The following is a 20,110-nucleotide window of genomic DNA, read 5'->3' as shown; positions in this document are numbered from 1 at the left end:
CAAAGAGACGAGTGTTTGTGGCCTCAACGCGACCGAGAGAACAATGAGTGATCAATCTGTTGTCTCATCAGCACACAGAGTTGAATCTGACTCCACTTCATCAGCTTAAAAAAAAACAAGAAGAAAGTGCCCCAAAGACCAAAGCATGAAACGCAGAATCTCTGCTCTGCTTTCTTCTCCTGTCAGGGTGAAGAGACGAGACGAGCTGCATCAGCAGCATCTCGTCAGGTGAAGCTCAGGGACTCAAAGACGATCAGGAAGTCTGTTCGTCAGCTTGATGTGAGGCCTGGAGGAGAAACCAAAGACAGGAAGCCACAGTGAACACTTCACTTCACACTCATTCAGATCAGCACTTTGTGGTCTGCTTGTGTCTATAATAGACTTCCAGTAAATACTCATAATGATCATTTTAGACATCTGAACCTATTAAAAGATCAAACCTGTAACTGTCTTCCTTCAGGCTGAGGTCTGGAGACTAAGTTGAAAGAAGAACGAAGCTGAAGCTCATTTTGAATTTATTTTAAAAGATTTAGAGAATCTGCAGCAACATTTTACTGTAAGTCCGTCACACATTTATAAACAGTATGAAACCACTTCTCCACTATAATGCACCTGTAATGTTCTTGTATGGAGCTGAGGGCGGTTTAAGTATTTGACAGTCAACCTTTTTCTTTGAAGACATATTTTATAACATTAAAACTGTATTTGACTTTATCATTCATCACCTGTTTATGCAGCAGCTCCAGGTAGCTGTTCATACATCAACAAGGATTATATTACAATGCAAAGTGTTCACGGTGAAACGACCTTCATGTGGAGGATTGCTGCTCATGTTGTCTTAAAGTTTGCTTTTCTTTCGTTGAAGCAGTGCTTTTACATTCAAGACTTTCGCTAAATTAGTTCACACAATTCAGATGAAGCCAACAGATAAAACTCTCTGTGATTGACATTATATTTAAATCCATACTGAGCACGCTCTACAAGCACTGGCTGCCAGCTAGCTTCCAGTTTAGCCCTCTATGCTAGCTTCGATGGGGTTGGCTCTTCTGGTCTCTCCGTATGTTATCGGACTGAATGGATCAGATTCTGACATTGAAATGTGTCCTTTCATGATGGTTTAAAAATGATTTATCCACCGTTTTACGGCCGCAGCAGCAGTGATGGAGTACATTATCCTGTAGGCACCATGATGTAAGTACAGTCATCACTATTTTGTAGTTCCTCTCACTGAGACAAACGTTTCTCACTGCAGCTTTAACCAGTTGTAGCTGCGGACTTTAATTAACCACAGTTACAACCTCGGCTCTTCCAGAAGAGCCGTGCACTGATGTTGTTGCAGGTAAATCATTTTTAAAGCCTTTATGAAGCACAGCTGTTTTCTCTGTGCTGCAACAACATAAAGCAGATATGAGTCCACAGATTACAGCTCTGATATGAAACGCGGTCGAGCTTTGATAAAGAAGTTGGGATGTATTGATTTTCAAAGTCTGCTCCTTTATAGAATCAAACAGATGAAATTGTACAGCTCAGTGAATACGTTTCTGACTCGGGTAAAATTCATCTTCAGTTTTGGGTGTTTGGATCAATACATAAGTTCCTGTTTATCACCTCCTATCTTTTGAACAGTATCAAGGCTCAACATGTCCATGTGATTTACAGGACAATTAAACTTAGCAAATAAACGTAAATAAGCACATGGTTAGGGTTTGAAAAAAACCCAACATATTAAGAAATAGTTGTAGCCTCCTGGATTCACACCTCACCATCCAGTCTGCGACTCGTGCCACCGAGCCACCCCTCCTACCTCGTTTCCACCGTGTGGATTTCAGACTTTGCCGTGATACTAGGTTGCAGGGAGGATGGATGGGTCAATAACAGGTGTGACTTCCACACAAGAGACAACTGCTGCCAACAAAACAAACACCTTTTCTGAGGTAGTTTTAGTTGCCTAAACCTTAATCAACCTTTATCAACTGACATGACACCTGTCTGAACATGAAGAAGTCCTGATGAACGGTTAGGAGTCATTCAGTCATTTATGTCACTTTGAATGCAAATTTAACACAGTTAACCTAAACTTTTACCACTGTAGGTGAAATAATTTATTCATGACACTGTCATTAATAATTAGTGGTAGGATAAGGGTTAGTTGGTTAAATTGTCATAACAAAGACATTGACAGGTTATGTTGTCTTGGTTAAGGTCAACTTACAACAAAGACATCCCAAAGAAATGCATTAAAAGTGGCATAAATGACCCGTAAATGACAACCCCCTTCATGTTCATGACAGGTGTCTTGATGAAGGTTATGACTGTTTCATGACTCCCTGAACTAAAGTGTTATCAACCATTTATAACGTGTCATTTTAGAGAGGCCTCAGATTAGAGAGCGCTCACACGGGTGAGTTTCATATCATGTAACTCACTTATTAAAATCTGTCCCTCACATTAGACAACATAACAGATCGATACCCTTCAGAACGTCTCCTGACGCACGACATCATGTTTCAGTGCCTTTTTTAAAACAGAAAGAACTCACAGTTCTGAGTATAAAACCTTTTTTCGGTCTGACACCGCCGGGGTTAAGTTGAATCAAAGCACAACATCGTTTTGGTTCAGGACATACTCTGTTCTATTTGAGCTGGAATGACTTCTGGTTTAATGTAGGTTCATATTGTGGACGTAGTTTAAAAGACACCAATAGTAACATTTAATTGGAAACAGGAATTGAATGGAGGTCTCCAATAAAGCACTTTTTGTTGACCCATCCATCCACCCTGAACTCATGACTTTGTAATAACATCAAAGTTGTGCAGTTGAAGAAACAACTGATGCTGTTATTTTTCTTGGACTTCTTTTTTTTTCTCAAAGATTTGTATTTTGTTTCTTTGCACTAAAAAGAACTTCAGTACTTTTACATTATTATTAGAAAACCACAGTGTATCACAATATGATTTTATCTTTGTAGCACTGGCATTTGGTTGTGTCTCTTTTGATAACATTGTACTCCCCCAAACTAATTTCAAAGAGCTCAGGATCAAGTGGTCGGCCAAAACTCAGGTAAAAAAATGGGTTGATTATTTCCTGTTTCTCTGCTGCACAGCCTTCAGTAAAGCAATCTAAGTAAAAACTTTCTTTCCAAAAATCTCTACAGATCTCTACATTTCATCAATCTAAGCCAACTTCTAAGCACTTCACTGGACCCAAACTCCTGACAGCATCCAGAATGTTGCCCTTTCTTCTTTTCCTCCTCTAAAATCACCAATCAATCAAAGTCACAGTACCAGAATCAAAACTGACTTTGGTCATTTTCACAGCAGAGAGTGAACATCAGTCAGGACAGGGCTCCAGGAATGAAAATGTCTGCACCCATTTCTCCCTGCGTCATAAAGACTCATATCATCTATCAAAGCTGCACATCCTGGATTCAACAGGCGGTCCTCGGACGAGACATAAAGCGGCCTGTTCAGATATTCATGGAACTGTGCAGATCGGTAGCGTGGGTGCACTCGATAGCCTGCCTCCATGAATTAGTGGCAGCAGCGGCCCTCAGAGGCTCATAAAGCTTGATGGGTTTGTCTGGCTGCAATGAGCACTAGATAATACAGAGGCAGAGATGTGTGTGTGTGTGTGTGTGTGTGTGTGTGTGTGTGTGTGTGTGTGTGTGTGTGTGTGTGTGTGTGTGTGTGTGTGTGTGTGTGTGTGTGTGTGTGTGTGTGTGCATGTGTTTGCATGTGTGTTTGCATGTGTGTGTGCATATTGTACATTTCTTTCCCAGCCTTTGAGTAAATGGTTTCAGTCACTGATAATGGCCAAAAGAACCAAGATGTTTTTGTTTTTTTTCAGAGCTGTTTAAGTCCTTTAAAGAGCCCGAGTCCTTTAGAGTGCATGAGTTTAAAAGAGGAAGCAGGAAGGGATAAATGTCCTCATACACAGATGTAAACGGGAGATATAATGCAGACGTCCTGTAAATGCTGAGTGACAACATTATAACTCAACTACAGGAAAGCCACAGGGTGAGAGGAGGAGGCAGGAAGAGAGTAAAAACACAGAGAAAGAGAAAGAGGGAGAACAAGCTTCACAAAGGACGTCACAGGCCTTCAGATCTACAGAGCTGACGTGGTGGAGCAAAAGGAAAAGACGCTGGACAGCAGGAGAGACAGCAGGCTGACATGAGGGAACGCTGGTGTTACCGCACCAGGGAGGAGGTCCGGTTCTGGATTATCACCCCGCAGGCATTCACAGAGGAAGATGGCAGCGTTTAAAACCGCCACACAATGTCTTCAAATTAAACAAGCAGCAACACACAGGGAGGGAAATTTACTTCCATTTTGCTTTGTGCTTTGCGTTTTTCATCATGTATACTTCATATTCGGCTTTCCTCGACTTGTGTTGACCTCGATCAGTCACGTGATGGTCTCAATTCTGCCTTCTACGACTCTCAAAGGTGATGTGAGGAGGAGAAACTGTGTACATGTTGTGAACCCAACAGGTTTAGAGTTACAAGAAGACAAAGCGAGCTAAATAATCTTATGAAAAATAAAGACAAAATATTATAACAGTGAAATCATGAAGTCATACTTTTTTAAGTTCATTGTTACAAAACATGACTTAATTCTGCTATCATAATAAAAAGAATAATAGATCACTGTGATTGTAACAGGTCATGATGATTTTATTGTCATTGTAGAAGAAAGTTGTTTTAATATTTAGTCTTATTTCTAATGTAATTATTTTTCAACTCCAGCACATTTGCCACAGTTGGAAATTCTCCTGGATTCAATCTGCTGGCTTCTACCTGTTGAAAAAACCCTCTCAAGTCTATTACATATCATTTAATAAATAATATGATTAAATAGTTCAGAGACTGGTCCTGTTACGCGGGAACAGAGCACAGCCGAGCGACCTGCACAGAGCAGGAGGAAGATACAACGATCTTCTTCGGTCTTGGACAGTGAAGCTCCGCCCCTTTTGAAACACTCGGAGCACCTCACCCGGCTCATCGCTTCACTGCCGTCGGCTTTCTGAAGCATTTCAAGGGTCCCTGTTGATAATTTCCTGGGTTTGACACAAATCGTATGTGCACTCGGTGCTCAAGTCCACGGTGAAATAGCAGATACATGTACCGTGTACCACTGGTCACAAGAATGTGTGTAACGCAGGTTGGAGCTTCTCTGCTCCATACACATCACGTCATATTCAAAAGTAACAGTGTCGTATACATTGTTCATGATCATGTTAATTAATGAGGAGTGCATTGCAACATAACATCTTCCTCACACACCACAATGTCCACTGTGGTATTTTAGGTGATCAAAGACTCCCCAGCTGTCTCTGACCACTCCTTAACTTTCTCCCCACTAGTTCCCCCGAATGAGCTTCTGAAGCCGGAGAGGAGGAGGCAGCTGATAAAGATAAGCTGTTCAGGAAGAAAGCACCATTTTATATCCCCACTGACACACACACACACACACACACACACACACACACACACACACACACACACACACACACACACACACACACACACACACACACACACACACACACACACACACACACACACACACACACACATATATAAGATCTGAGATACATTCAGACCCACTGACGCAGACTGAATAATTCACTATGTCCAGACGCAGTCTGCCAGTGTGTGTGTGTGTGTGTGTGTGTGTGTGTGTGTGTGTGTGTGTGTGTGTGTGTGTGTGTGTGTGTGTGTGTGTGTGTGTGTGTGTGTGTGTGTGTGTGTGTGTGTGTGGAATCTCCCTGAGTACACTGCGTAGGCGGATAAGGAGGGAAGCCCATGCGTTAGAATCACAAGTCAACACAGCAGCTCTGTTGCTGCCAGCCATGGAGACACAGAGATAGAGACGGAGCGAGATAAGGGACGGAGGACAAACAGAGACATGAATGGAGAGAGAAACAGGAAGAAGGAACAAAAGAGAGAAACAGCATGATGGAGGGAGAAAAGACAAACAGAGAAGAAGAAGATGTGAGATTGGTCAGTTTACTGGTGTAGACAATTCAGTGACAGGCTGGAGAGTTTTTTTGTTGTTTCTACCCAATTCTAACTGTGCAATTGCCATGGAAACTACAGATCTGACACATGCTAAATTCTCAAACACGGAGAGCCGACACACAATGAATCCAGACTTAATGTAGGACCCTTCATTCACTGGAGGGTTTCTTGTCCCTTTGCTGCCCACAGGTTCTGAACCACACAATATAACAATCCACTGACGTCTCAGCAAGGATTGAATGAACCTTAAATCTCCCAGTGGAGGTCAGGGTGTTTTATCTCTAGTCAATTCAGGTTTTTTTCTTTAAATGTCCTCATTTTGCTTGTTTATGAAATAATGCAGAAAGACGACAGCTGCACCCGGCTGAATGTGAGCTGAGGTGCTTTTATATAATTATTGTCATGATAATAGCTGAGGTGTCATCCAACCGTCAACCATCAGTGATGTCATCAACCATCAGTGACGTCATCGTTGGTTTGTGAACGTTATGAATCCTCCAGTTCAGATTCTGTCCGTCACCATCTTTACTAGTTCGGAGCGGTTTGGAGCAGGAAGTGACCATATTTGGACGAGCTGGGGGAGGAGCCAGCGGTGGATCTGACCGATCTGATTGGAAACCTGACGATACTACGTCCCGCCCACCGATAGCTGTAACCTGACTGCACCACAGGCCTGTCAATCAAACAGACACGCCCCCAAAAACAGGTGTTCTTGAATCTTCTTTTCTAATGAATGAGGGATTATTTTCAGATGGACCTCCAGAAAACTAATAAGAAGGAGTGACTTTAGCTAACAACACCGAGATAACTGATGGACACATTTTATTCACTTTGGATTTCATGAGAGAAGTTGAATGGGAGTCTATGGAGCCGGAGGCTTTTTGGAGCCGACCTCTAGTGGCACTCGCTGGTACTGCAGCTGAAGACACTTCTGCATCGGAATCATTTTACGAACACTTTTATAAACCGTCTGTGGTGTCATCAAAAAGGGAAGGAACTTACAGGCGGTTTATCAACCCGGTATCACGGCAAAGTATGAAATAGACACACCGGTCCACTGCAGCAAAACGTGAGATAGCCACGCTTTAGGCTGTCGAGGCGTGAAAGTTACACGTTTTGAAAGTGTGAAACTTAAATGCATGTAAATGTCAGAGGTTTTGAGACCAAATTCTAAGGACATAGCCACAGAAAATGAGGTTCAAATCCAGGAGGGAATAAGGTTTTTCTTGAGTTGTTTTTTGTTTCCAAACACCAACCACCTGTTTTAGCTAAATGTGCCATTTTCTTGTAAATCTCATGGCTCTACACATGCAGTGGGTATCATTTTCATCCACGACAGGAAAATGTGTAACTTTCACGCCCAGGCAACACAAAGCGTGGCTATCTCACATTTTGCTGTGAAAGCAGGTTTCACGTATGGAGGAAGATCATAACCGCTCCTTGTTTAATGCTGGTCTTTGGTGTCAGAAATGACTCGTGGTTGTCTAACGGGTATTGTTTGCTGTAATCAGTCCTCTTGTTTTTATTCCCTTCCTAACGTGCTCCCAGTGAAAGTGACAAATAAAACACACACGTCTCTGCCTTTTTACAAATCTATTCCAGAGTGTATCTGAAGTTTATTTTAAGGTTCAGCAGTTTGACAAATCAAACGAGTATCTTCCAGTTACAATCTTTTGAGTTATTATCGCTGCACCAAAGCTCAGCATGGAAACTGTTTGTGGGGAAACACAAAGAGGGAGATTTGTACTAAAATGACTTTAGAAGAGCCTCTTGATTTTATTAACTGCTGAGACCTCGTCTCAGCTTTAGAGGCATTTCTACACAGATTCAGGACTGTGCATGTTGTCACCCGTCACTGACATTAAAGAGGGATCTTCTCATGGCCAATAGGAAGAGGAGGGATGCTGACAGCAGGTGAATGTTCTCTGAAGTGCCTTCCTCTGCAGGTGTATGTTTGCTGGTGTTGGTCTGAACGATGGAGCGTTGCAGAGATGATGACTCGTAATAACAGTTTACTGAGTCACACTGTTCCAATTGTAAGGTTTTTTTTTTCCAGGATTTTCTTAGCAGTGGTTACAGATTTTTAAAAAATAAATAAAAACAGATGGTGCTCCTCAGAGAAAAAATTATGAGTCATCATTTCATCGTCTTAATAGGAGTTCTAATTGCATGTGAAAACATGTCTGGGAACACAAAGGCATTAAATTCACTAAGTTCAGTCCTTGAGTTGAGTGCTCTCAGGGTCATATATTATAGGGGTTACAGGAGCCGTGTGTCAGTCCATCTGTAAGGCAGCCTCCAGCTGTCAGCCCACCGGTGGGACACTTCCTGTCTCCGTCCAGCTGATGAGCGAGTCAGTCAAACTCTGCTGTCAGCACTCTCACAATGCCATAGAAATAATTACATCCATCTCTCCTCCTCCACTTCGCTCTGCAAAACTATTATAGTGGTTCCCCGAAATGAAAACGCTGTCTCAGCACAATGTGGTATTCCAAGATTTACTTGAATTTGTGTCCTATTAGAGATGCTGGCCGGACACTCTGTTGGCAGGACGGCCGTGCATACGGCTGGAGAGGTGCTGATGTCATCAGTGGGAGACAGCTGACAGGAGGATGGGGGGTCCTGCCATGTTTTGACAGTCCAAGCATTTGTTTCTGTCCACTTGGGGCTGCATTTTGGACCACTTTCTAAACACTTGGTATAAATAATGAATTTCTAGCGATATGCTTTCATTTATTTACTGAGCAGAAATGTGTTGACAAAAATACCTGCTGGCACATTGTCTCCTCATCGTGGGACACGCACTGCGGAGAGGGAGAGCTTCAGCAGAGCAAAGATAGCGAAGCCTCCCCAGATCTGCCCACAAAGCCCGTGTGTGTGTTCAAAGCACTCGGAGCTCACAGGGATGCCGGTGCTTCTGCACGGCGGAGGTTCCTCCGAAAAGTTGGCTCAACATCATCTGGTCACAGTGCTGCAGCAGCCAATCAGATGGGTGCCAGTTTGTTTTGAAATTGTTGCAATTGAATGTTAAAATGATTTCTCCTGTTATAAATAGCAATGTTTTGGTTTTCAGATGTTACACTAACCACCCTTTTTCAGCCTTTTTATTTCTGCTGATCAGCGTCAGCCTTTGCAATCATTTCCTGTAATCCTTAACTACTGTGGCCCTTGAGCTCAACATACAGCAATGAAAGACAACTCAAGCAAACACTGACAACACATGCACAGCATTCAGAAACTGAAATTCCCTTTGATTGACCGCATTTGACTCCCGAGACTCAACTCATCTTCTCCAGTTACAAAGTCAAGTTTTTTTTTTCATCCCCAAACTTTCCTCCTGATCCGAGTTCTTGTGGTCCATCTGAAAAATATCCCATTATGAATCAGACATTAGGTCACACAGTGGTGTGTCTGGTTTGATTGACAGGCCTGTGGTACAGTCAGGTTTCAGCTGTAGGTGGGTGGGCGTATTGTCCTGAAGTCAGATCCACCGTTCCTCTTCCTCTTCCTCCTCCTCCTCTTTTAATTTTAATAAAAAAAACAAAAAAAACAAAAACAAAAACAAAAACAGCCAGGAACAAATCCAAGGCGAGAGCAACCCGAAGGTCACCTGACTCAGATCTGAAATCTCCCTCCCCACAGCTCGGGGTTCAGTCATGCAACGTGGCACTTTTCAGAGAGTACACAGCAGTCCGGTCTCCCAACAGTCGTTAAGAGTGATAATCCCGTAATCACTGCAATCCTTAATGGGCTGTTTCGCTCTGAAGTGTCTCCGGCTACCGTGTGTACAGTGTCTCCCTCTGCCTTAATAGGGTTATGCAGATTTATGCAAATTAGGTCTAATCCCCGGGACGCTGGGGACTCCGGGACGGTTAGCCGGCCTTTTCTGTGCCACCGCTCTCGAGGTGGAGTCACGGAGAATAAGAGAAGCAGTCTGAGGAAGCAGGACGGAGACAAAGCGAGGGCAGATGATAGAGGTGTGATGAAGTTTGATGAATGGGAGGACGAGAGAGGAAGGGCAGCTGCCAGGAGATAAAAGTGAGGAATAGAGGCAGAGGCAAAGGGCTGAGAGGTGAAAGACAGGAGATGAGTGGAGAACCAGAACCTGGACGGGCCCACGCAATGGCTTTGATTTTCGTCCACTACAGGAAAACATGTAACAGCGCAAAGCGTGTCTGTCTCACGTTTTACTGGGTTGCTGCCTGACGATGACTGTTTCTCTCTGTTAGATATTGTTCTGATAAAACAAACAAAGTGCAAACTTGATGTATCGCTGCTGGATAATGAAATGTTATTTTAGTTATTCGTGTTTGGTCTTCTGCATCGATATGCCTATCTGACCATAAGTTAAGGATGTGTACAGTTCATGGAGATATTGAGTTGAATATGTAAGTACTGATCCTCGCCAGCATGCTGGCCGGGTGTATTTTGTCTGGATCGCTCGACTGCTCTCTGATTAGAAACCTTTTATTTATCAGCCGTTGGGGAAAACGCTGCTTCTCGATATCTCTAACACAGGGTCATGTTGTGTTGTGTCTCTCTTATTCCATCCTCTCCTTACTCTCTCCTCCAATTTTCTGTTTGATCCATTGTCATCTGTAATTTTAGAATTTTTTTTATGAGAGAAATAAACACAACAACACCCACAGACGCACTCACACAATAGTGCACTCAATCAAGATGGTAATATTCCACACATTCACACTGATACGGGGAACAATCTTTCCAACGTCCATAAATCATCCAGACACAGTCTACGAACTTGTTCCGGTTTAATAACTGCAGCGACAGAATGATTCCTCCAAAACAAAGAGGTTCAGTCAGATACAGCAGATTTAAATATCACCGGCCAACAGAAATGAATCGTGCAGAAATGTATGGCGTCCTGCCAGTGGTTGTGAAATGACTTATAAATCACTGTTTCAGAGGAGAGATTTCCGCACATCACCTCTGTGAACTAATTTAGCGGGAAGAATGACTGTCTAACCTCAGCCTTGTTGAAGGATCATTTCTGCTCTGGGGCCTTTTTCATAATCAGGTTTAATGAGGAACATTTTGCAAGAAAAATTTGCAGCAGTGTGTGGACTTTGTTAACGTCATTCATTTTCTGACCATAGGGAGAGAGAAGTATGAAACATTACCTTCTTCCATTTACCTTCCAAAATCCTGGCAACAGTTCAAGGAGACAGAAAACTGCTCAGATAATCAGCAGTCTTGTAGAGTGAAACAGCCTGAAGCAGCAAAAAAGGTGAAACAGGTCGAAATGTTTGATGATTTTGAGATTTAAAGTTTAGAGATTAAGATTTAAAGACACAGTGACATCAAGTCCGATGCTATTTATAAATGTAAATTAAAAATAAAAAAGGTACCGGTGACACCTGTCATTTGACTATTTTATTATGACGCTTGCCAGCTGCTGTGAATTTGTGTAATTTTTTGTTTACATTTGCTTTTTTTTTGTATGAACTCACTTCCCTCACATTTTGATCTCCACTCCAGTAATTGCTGTGAGGATGCTGCTGTGTAAATCTGCCATTTAAAGTTGAATGCGCTCACGGCAAATCTCCCTCAGAGGAAGTAAAGTGCATCTTTAACTATCTTGATTTCATACGCGGCCTCTCTGCCGTGGAGAGGTGACCGACTATATGAGCCAGCAGTCTGCAGGATTTCACTCCCAAACAATCACCTCAGCGGGTCGTTTCACTGATGAACTCTTCCCTCTCTGATGAGAGCTCGGTCTCTGCTCTGGATTGGAAACCTTGAGACTCCGGCCCTCCATGCCAACATGACCGGCCATCCCTCATCTCTGCTGTTTTCTAAATACACTTGAAAGGTGTCAGGATTCATGATTTCAAAAGGTATTTTAACAGGTTGTGACAGATTGTGGTGATTGGATTGTGAGAGAACCAGGTTGCCTGATATTTAATTTTACTGGTCTGACAGATTCATGATGTGAAGCCGGATGTGTTGCAGAGTATTCAATGTGATTCTGAAGTGGGATTCTCCAGAAATCATTTTAGTTTTCACCTTAAACTCTTGCACAAGTATTGATTATTTTTTCACCTGCTTTGTTTTGCTGTAAGTAAACTTGACCTCAGTTCAAATCAGCTTACATAAATTACCATTTTTATTGTCTTAAATCATGCTTAATTGTGTTGTCCGTCTTTGGAGCGCATCAGTCATCCCTGCGTCACCTGGTTCTTCTCTTCTGTGCTGCCAGAGACTCACACAGTGTGATCATAACATCCTTCACCTTTCACTACATTTTAAAACCCATGCAGGAGTTGGGTCTCTATTTGAGGTACATTTGAGTCTGAAGTCAGTCACATCAAGCAAAAAACAATTACAGGAAAAAAAAAATCTGTGCAGCAATAAGGTGCTCTTCCTTTTCACAGCCTCTAGTCCTCCAGGAAGATTTATCACAGATGGCCTTCGTGAGCAACTCACAACATGGAAATGAACAGACGGTTTTTTTTTCCTTTTTGAGACCCAGAGTGCAGTAACGGCCTGCTCGTCTTTTTATCTGCAACAATAATCTTGTGGCTGAGTTACAGTTATTTATGTCCCTATGAGTCTGTCCTTTAAGACTCACTCAAACTCCTGATAAAACAGTCTGAAAAACTGTTTTCTGTGTCTGAAAGAGTTTGCTGTCATTACAGTGGACAAGCCCTGCTTGAAATGTTGCTTGAGATTCTCTGAGTTACATTTGGTGAAAACGTCATCAGACAGAACCAGACCAAGCAACTCTGAGTTCAAATCAAGGATCTCCATCAACAACAAAGCCGTCAGATCCGTCACCTCCAATTGCGCGAATGCAAAGGCGTAGGTTTTGTTCAGGGACACAACCCCCCCACTCTCTACCGCCCACATGGGGCCACAGGGGGGATATACCCGGAAGGTAGACTATTGTTCATTACATTTCATTTAGCTGACGCTTTTATCCAAAGCGACTTACAATAAGTTCATTTCAACCATGAGGGTACAAAATCAGAACAACAAGAATCAAGAAAATATCATTTCTTCCAGAAAGCCAAACTACAAAGTTCTATCAGTAAGTTCTATTTTAAGATACTAAAGTTCTACTGTTCAAGGTAAAGGAGGAAGAGGTGTGTTTTTAGTCTGTGGTGGAAGATGTTCAGAGTTTCTGCTGTCCTGATGTCGGTGGGGAGCTCATTCTACCATTTAGGAGTCAGGACAGCAAACAGTCGTGATGTTAGCGAGTGTTTAGTTCAGTGAGGAGCAACAAGCTGATTGGTAGAAGCAGAGTGGAGGGAGCGGGCTGGGATGTAGGGTTGGACCATGACCTGGATGTAGAGGAGGAAGAGGAGGAGGAGGAGGAGGAGGGCTGGGATGTAGGGTTGGACCATGACCTGGATGTAGAGGAGGAAGAGGAGGAGGAGGAGGAGGAGGGCTGGGATGTAGGGTTGGACCATGTCCTGGATGTAGAGGAGGAAGAGGAGGAGGAGGAGGAGGAGGGCTGGGATGTAAGGTTGGACCATGTCCTGGATGTAGAGGAGGAAGAGGAGGAGGAGGAGGAGGAGGGCTGGGATGTAAGGTTGGACCATGTCCTGGATGTAGAGGAGGAAGAGGAGGAGGAGGAGGAGGAGGGCTGGGATGTAGGGTTGGACCATGTCCTGGATGTAGAGGAGGAAGAGGAGGAGGAGGAGGGCTGGGATGTAAGGTTGGACCATGTCCTGGATGTAGACTGGACCCGATCTGTTCGCAGCACGGTACGCAAGTACCAATGTTTGGAAAAGGATGCGGGAAGCTACACTTCAGTAATTTCCATTTCATCCATAACAGCATGTTTAATTTCAGGAGGCCTGAACGTCCTGTATCTTCTCCCTCAACCTGCCCGAGTTCACTGTGTGTAATGATGAATAATAAATACACACAATCATATGGTTAAACTTGCTGCCTTATTTATGTTTTAGGCCAATTTTACAGGATGTTATAAAACTGACATGATATAAGATGTTTTCTAAAATTAACTCAATACCAAATATGTTGACTTTCAAATATTATATTTGCTGAAAAAAACGACAATTAACTTTAAATCTGTTTCCTCCTTATAATTACAAACGATAACTCATAATTAGGAGCAGAAACCCTGAAGTTACTATCACTGAGAAAAATATATACTTGAATTGCATTTACTATTTAAAATGTTGGTGAGCACATCTTAATATATTGTTATTGGTAAAAATCTTATATGTAGAATATAATATTCCTTCTTTTGCCTCCTACCTGCATCTGCTCTGTTCATTTGATAGTCTGCGCTCTAGTTTCCAGCCTTGTTTTTTTTATTGGTTTGAATTTTCACTGACTCTCATTTGCCAATCAAATCCGTATGCGTCGCTCTGACCAACCGCAGCAGGATGGTTCTTCTTTATTGTCCAATTTAAAACATTTAGTTTAAAAAAAAATCTAAAAGAAATTAAATGCAATGAGTTGCATTTCTTTGAAGTAATTAAAATACTAACATTATTAATTACTCTATTAAACAGAGTAATATGTGTAATGCATCAAGAAATACAAGAATGTCACAGCTTCTTGTTGGCCAGTTGCTTCATATCCATAAATCCACACTTCAGTTTAACAACTGCAAACTTGACGTCTGTCTTATAATTGTTCTTTTCAGAGCTAAAATTAAAACTGGTGTATGCATGATATCATCTCCATTTTTCTCAGTAAGGGAACTGATCACTTGGCAAAATAATCCTGTGTATTACATGACGTTGAACACGACCAGTTATTTTTGTTTTGTTTTTTATGTAGCAATTTAAAAGACTAATACAAAAAAGAGACAGCTAAAGAGCTGCTGAAATGCCCCGAAAATCATGGACTTTTTTCAAGGAGGAGTCCGATCTCCATTTTATTTCTCTTCGATCACCTTTTTCTTTTCTCGGTGCTGTCATATTGTTGCAGAGCTAAATACTGCCATCTCACATCGTCAGTGCTTCATCTTGTCCACTAAAAGAAAGGACAAATCTGTCGTGAGACTGCTCCACTAATTTGTGAAATGGTGTGATATTCTGTAAAGTACCACTAGTCCCGGATGTGACCTGCCAAGCATTTAGGAATTATCTGGTTCCTTTTTTTGTGACATGCACTATCTGTCCTGGACGATGCAGATCCTCTTTATATCAGGGCCATCCAGTATTACCAGAACCTATCTGTGTGTTGTTGTTTTTATACAGGGTCTCAGTTAGCACAGACGCTCCCCTGTTTTACCACGTGAGGTATTTTTGGAGTGGCCGAAGTTGTGGTTAATTTTCAGAAGTGGTGTTTGGTTTGTCATGAAATAAAGTACTTCCTCCTTATTGCTGTGTTTCCTACAGGAAGATAATTGATTACACGGGACATCAGCCCGCTCTTCTTCTGCCTGCATACAACGTAACTCATTAATGGAGACATTTTCATGGGATTTCTAGACTCAACTTCAACTCATAATTTGATGTATCCATACATTTTATATTTACTGCTGCCAGCAACATGACTGCCAGCCTCAAGACGACAGAAGCCAGGGTTACGTGGCTTGTTAATGCTAACTAACATGGCTGACTACCGTCTGGTGATGTTTGGTAAAAAATGTCTGCTGGCTCGTCTTCAGCACCTGTTGTTACACTCTAGGCGGTGAAAAAGCTCCTGGTGTCCCGTCTCTTGGTGGAATTAAGAAGTGCCGACCTGGACCTGATGTTATGTGTGCAGAGCAGGAAAAGGAGTAAGTCATGGGAAACACTTGATTTGTAGCCGCGCTTCAGGTATGAACCGACAGCCCTGATAGATAACTCACTGTTGTCAGCTCACCTCCTCCGTGTCTCACAGGAAGTACAATATTTGTACACTACATGAGCCCTCAGATGGCCTCCTCCCTTTCAGCCAATCACATGCCTTTACGCCTAAATTGGTTGTCTTGGAGTCGCAGCCTCTTAGAGAGCACGTCGGATATCTTATATGACTTCACTCCAACAACAATTTGAATGAAATCGCTCAAGGGACAATTATGTCTCCTCAAAATATTTATAGGGACGTATTCCTACCTTCCATATGCAAACTGATTGACTGACAGGTGTTCCCCTTGTTTACCGTAGATGGCAGCTAATGGTGGCGTCTTGGAGCAGGAAATACACCCAGAAATTCAGATTAAAGGTCCGAAGTGAGAGCCACCCAAGCAACGTCTTTTTAACATCTTCAGCTGCAACAATAGTCAAGTACTATGATTGACATTCATGCACAACCTTCCTGTAAAAGTTCCTCGACTAGTCTTTCTGTTCTGCTTTTTCTGGGTTCTTTGTCTGTAATCTATGAGTTCTGCAGATTCATTAATATGTGTATTTGTACATTTGTACATTTTAATCTATTGATTTTATATTAAATCATGTTCACAATTATAAAACAGCCCACAAACAGCATGATTTTGAACAGTTAAAATCCCATTTAACATCACAATGACAACAAACAGACGAAGACCCTAGTGGAGAGATAAACCAGTAAAAGGATAATAAATAAAAAGCAATATGGAAGGACTAAATAAAAGCCTGAATAAAACAGTCTTTTTAAATAAGTCTGTGTAACCAATTTCATGTATAGTTTTAAAGGCAACAGGCTTTGATTGTTTTTAGCTTTGTGATTAAGAGTCCTTTCTTTCTTCTCCTATATTGTCTATTAATCTGGATGGAAAACTGCTGCAAAATTGGTTTAACAATTTCGTAGGATTAATAAAGTTGTTTTGAAATTGCTTGCATTGAATTGGTTGTAGTTTTTCACAATCATTTAAGAGAAGAAATGTGGTCTGACTGGACAAATCACTTCCCCTCTACCCCCACATGTCATATCTTTTCCTCCAGCCTTGTCATCTTTCTTCTGTTTCACTTCTCTCGCATCCTTTTTTCATCATTTCCTTATTTAATCTCCTGTTTTTTTCCCATCGTTTATCCTCCCTAAAGTCTTTTTATCAGACCATCCCATTTCCATCCATTTATTCATCCTCATCCGGCCCTCCTGCTGTCTCTTGTATCACCCACCCTTCCTGTCACCAGCCTCTCCTTCTCCCCTCTAACCATCCACATGACTATGGATGAGTGCTGTGTTCCTCACAGTGGGGCCAACGCTAAGAGAAAGCAAAAAGGAACATTAGGGCTCTTCTGAAGCTAAATGCTCTTTAGTGAAGACCATCTACCAGCCTGACAGACTGTCACCGTGACAACACAGTCACACGTCCACACAGACTGTAAGCACATGTATGTTGTTTCAGGAGAAACACACGCAATTCACCTCACACACATGTTTATTTGTAACATACTGTATATGGTAGTCAGGGTGCTGGGTGAGGGAATACGTGTGTGTGTGTGTGTGTGTGTGTGTGTGTGTGTGTGTGTGTGTGTGTGTGTGTGTGTGTGTGTGTGTGTGTGTGTGTGTGTGTGTGTGTGTGTGTGTGTGTGTGTGTGTGTGTGTGTGTGTGTGTGTGTGTGTGTAGTGACTCAGATGTCCCAGTGAGCTATGCTGACTCCTGGCAGGTATGACTTTGTAATGTTTAATCTAAATCACCACTTTATTCTTATACGGTTAAAACTTTAATTTCAATGCGAGGACTGTTTTCTTGAAATCTTTTTCTCAACTGTGGTTCTGTAGGTTAAAGTTGAATGATATATTTAGGCTGAGTGGATTGGCTGTCTTCACGTTGGTTGTAATTGATGGTGATCTACAGCAGCAGTGTTACAGGGTTATCGTATTATTGTGGAGATTGTGTTAACGCAGCTACCTTCAGCGGTGAAGCTCTTTTTAAACCATCATTTTAAGGATGTAGAATTCAAAACCAACTGCAACACAGAATTGTGTGCGTGATCTTTTTTGTGTTCACAGCAGGAACATGTGGGTTAACTAAAAGCTATCGAGAGGGAAAAGGGAAATCCAAAGGCAGATTGTAAACAGCAGCCTGGATGCTGCACATCTCAAATGTTTTTATTCAGAAGCAGCGACGGTGCACAAATTAGACCAAAGTGTCACATGGATCGGGAGTTTGTTGTTGCTTTCAGGAAAAGTGTTGTTTTCACAGTTAATTGTTTTCTTCATGTCAGCATTCGTCTTTCACAAAATCAGTAGGAAAGAAAATAACTTTTTTTTTAAATGTGCCACTTTAAAGATGAGTGAAACACCAATTACCCGTTTCTTGGTCTCATCTTACCGTTTTCACCGGTCACAATGTTTTCCACGTGTATTGATTAGTTCTGTTCTGTTGGTGTTTCTGTGTTATTGAAAACTGAAGTATTATAGAGGATATTTTTCTCTCTCCGTCCACAGGTCGTAAGTTCGTCATCGCCAATGCACGCGTGGAGAACTGCGCCATCATCTTCTGCAATGACGGCTTCTGCCACATGTGCGGCTACTCGCGCGCCGAGATCATGCAGAAGCCGTGCACCTGTAACTTCCTGTACGGACCCGACACCAAGCGGCTGGCGATCGCTCAGATGGCGCAGGCCCTGCTGGGGTCGGAGGAGAGGAAGGTGGAGATCAACCTGTACCGGAAAGATGGTAGGAAAACACAAACCATCCCCTGGAGTGTGAGAGGTTTCTGCGGTGTTTGTGTTGATGTAGCAGACCGACGTGTTGTTTGGCCCGTTGACTTGGAGAAGAGATGAATGTGAAGATGAGTCTGGCTGTTTAAAAGTAAGAAGTGATGGCGGTGCAGTCCTGGCGTGAAGGTGGAGTTCTTCTGGAGGGGTGTGTGTGTGTGTGTGTGTGTGTGTGTGTGTGTGTGTGTGTGTGTGTGTGTGTGTGTGTGTGTGTGTGTGTGTGTGTGTGTGTGTGTGTGTGTGTGTGTGTGTGTGTGTGTGTGTGTGTGTGTGTGTGTGTGTGTGTGTGTGTGTGTGTGTGTGTGTGTGTGTGTGTGTGTGTGTGTGTGTGTGTGTGTGTGTGTGTGTGTGTGTGTGTGTGTGTGTGTGTGTGTGTGTGTGTGTGTGTGTGTGTGTGTGTGTGTGAGAGTGTGTGAGAGTGCTTTTATGTGTTTGAAATATTGTGTCACTCTGAAATGTGCTTGGTCTCCGTCAGTATTTGTGTGTGCAGAACATTCGGCTCCCAGCAGCTCACGTTGATGTCTGAACTCTGATGTGTGTGTTTCGACCGAGTTGTAATTTGTGTCTTTTGACACTTTTTAGTGCCCGATGTTTTTCTTTCAATGAGCATGAGAGTTTGATGAATCTGGTCTGTTTCCAGTTTGTATTTAAAGAAAAGTAATCCATTTCTTCAGGTTCACAAAACAGTCTGAATGAACATCTGCTCTTTCTCATTCGTTCCATTTCCAATAAGACCTGACTTGAATTCACCTTTCCATACCTCATACTTCAGAGGAAGGTAAATGAGGGAAACCCTTGGAGAACTCTGTCCTATGACAAGAATATTTATGTTTACACACATAGCAACTGGATCAGGACCAGCTAACAGGGCGCTGGTCGCCGTAACGATAGTCTACTGCCATGGTAATAAAGTCAGCAACCGCCTGGGCTCCAGCCAGAGCATCTGCTGGACATTTTCCACCTGCAGACAGATACCAGAGCAGCAGATGCAGATGGAGGGAGGAGAGGGAGGAGGAAACCAGCCGAGAGGCAGGAAGAAGCGCTGGGTGAGAGGTGGAGAGAAACAAGGTGGGAGGACGAGAGAAACAGTGACTGTCAGGAAATGTGTTTCTCACGTAATCTGGAAGTGAGAGGAAGAAAGTGGAGGAGTGAGGCAGAAACACAGAGGTGACGCCAGCTGTCTCCGCTCGCTGATACTTGAGGAGCTCGCTGCCAACTCGGCCCTCCCCGCTGCACGTTTCACTTTCCGTTGTTTATACCGGAGACGTGGACGCACGCGCACGCCGCCGAGCTGCTGCACAAATGTACTTGTAAAAGGCCGCAGCTCTGAATATAGCACCGCGGGCTCGCCGGCCGTCGGCCGAGTCCACCGGGCCATCGACACGTAGTTGAAGGCTTTGGGGTCATCCACGTTTAATGCCTGTAATGGCCATGTGGCCGCTGGCGGCTGGTGGCTGTGAAGCACACAGTGCAGCAGCTTGAATATTCCCTCCATTACAGACACGAGAGAAAT

General features: G+C 42.8%; 1 protein-coding gene across 1 annotated transcript in view; it reads left to right on the top strand.

The window, feature by feature from the left end:
• LOC138636476 (voltage-gated inwardly rectifying potassium channel KCNH2-like) overlaps positions 1-19,665 on the top strand; it is a gene marked incomplete at its 3' end in the record, with an annotated part of 29,991 nt that extends 10,326 nt beyond the window's left edge. The window contains exons 2-3 of the mRNA XM_069724508.1: positions 18,326-18,556; positions 19,441-19,665. Coding sequence (XP_069580609.1) covers positions 18,326-18,556; positions 19,441-19,665 — 456 coding nt within the window. The remainder of the gene's footprint in view (positions 1-18,325; positions 18,557-19,440) is intronic.
• Positions 19,666-20,110: the final 445 nt, after the last annotated feature.

Source organism: Brachyistius frenatus, unplaced genomic scaffold (assembly GCF_029030835.1).
Source record: "Brachyistius frenatus isolate BFR_SWC_R1_liver_20210118 unplaced genomic scaffold, ASM2903083v1 Contig_379, whole genome shotgun sequence".
Classification (NCBI taxonomy): Eukaryota; Metazoa; Chordata; class Actinopteri; family Embiotocidae; genus Brachyistius; species Brachyistius frenatus.
The sequence above is the reverse complement of the archived record's forward strand: the minus strand, read 5'-3'. Positions and strand labels throughout refer to the sequence as shown.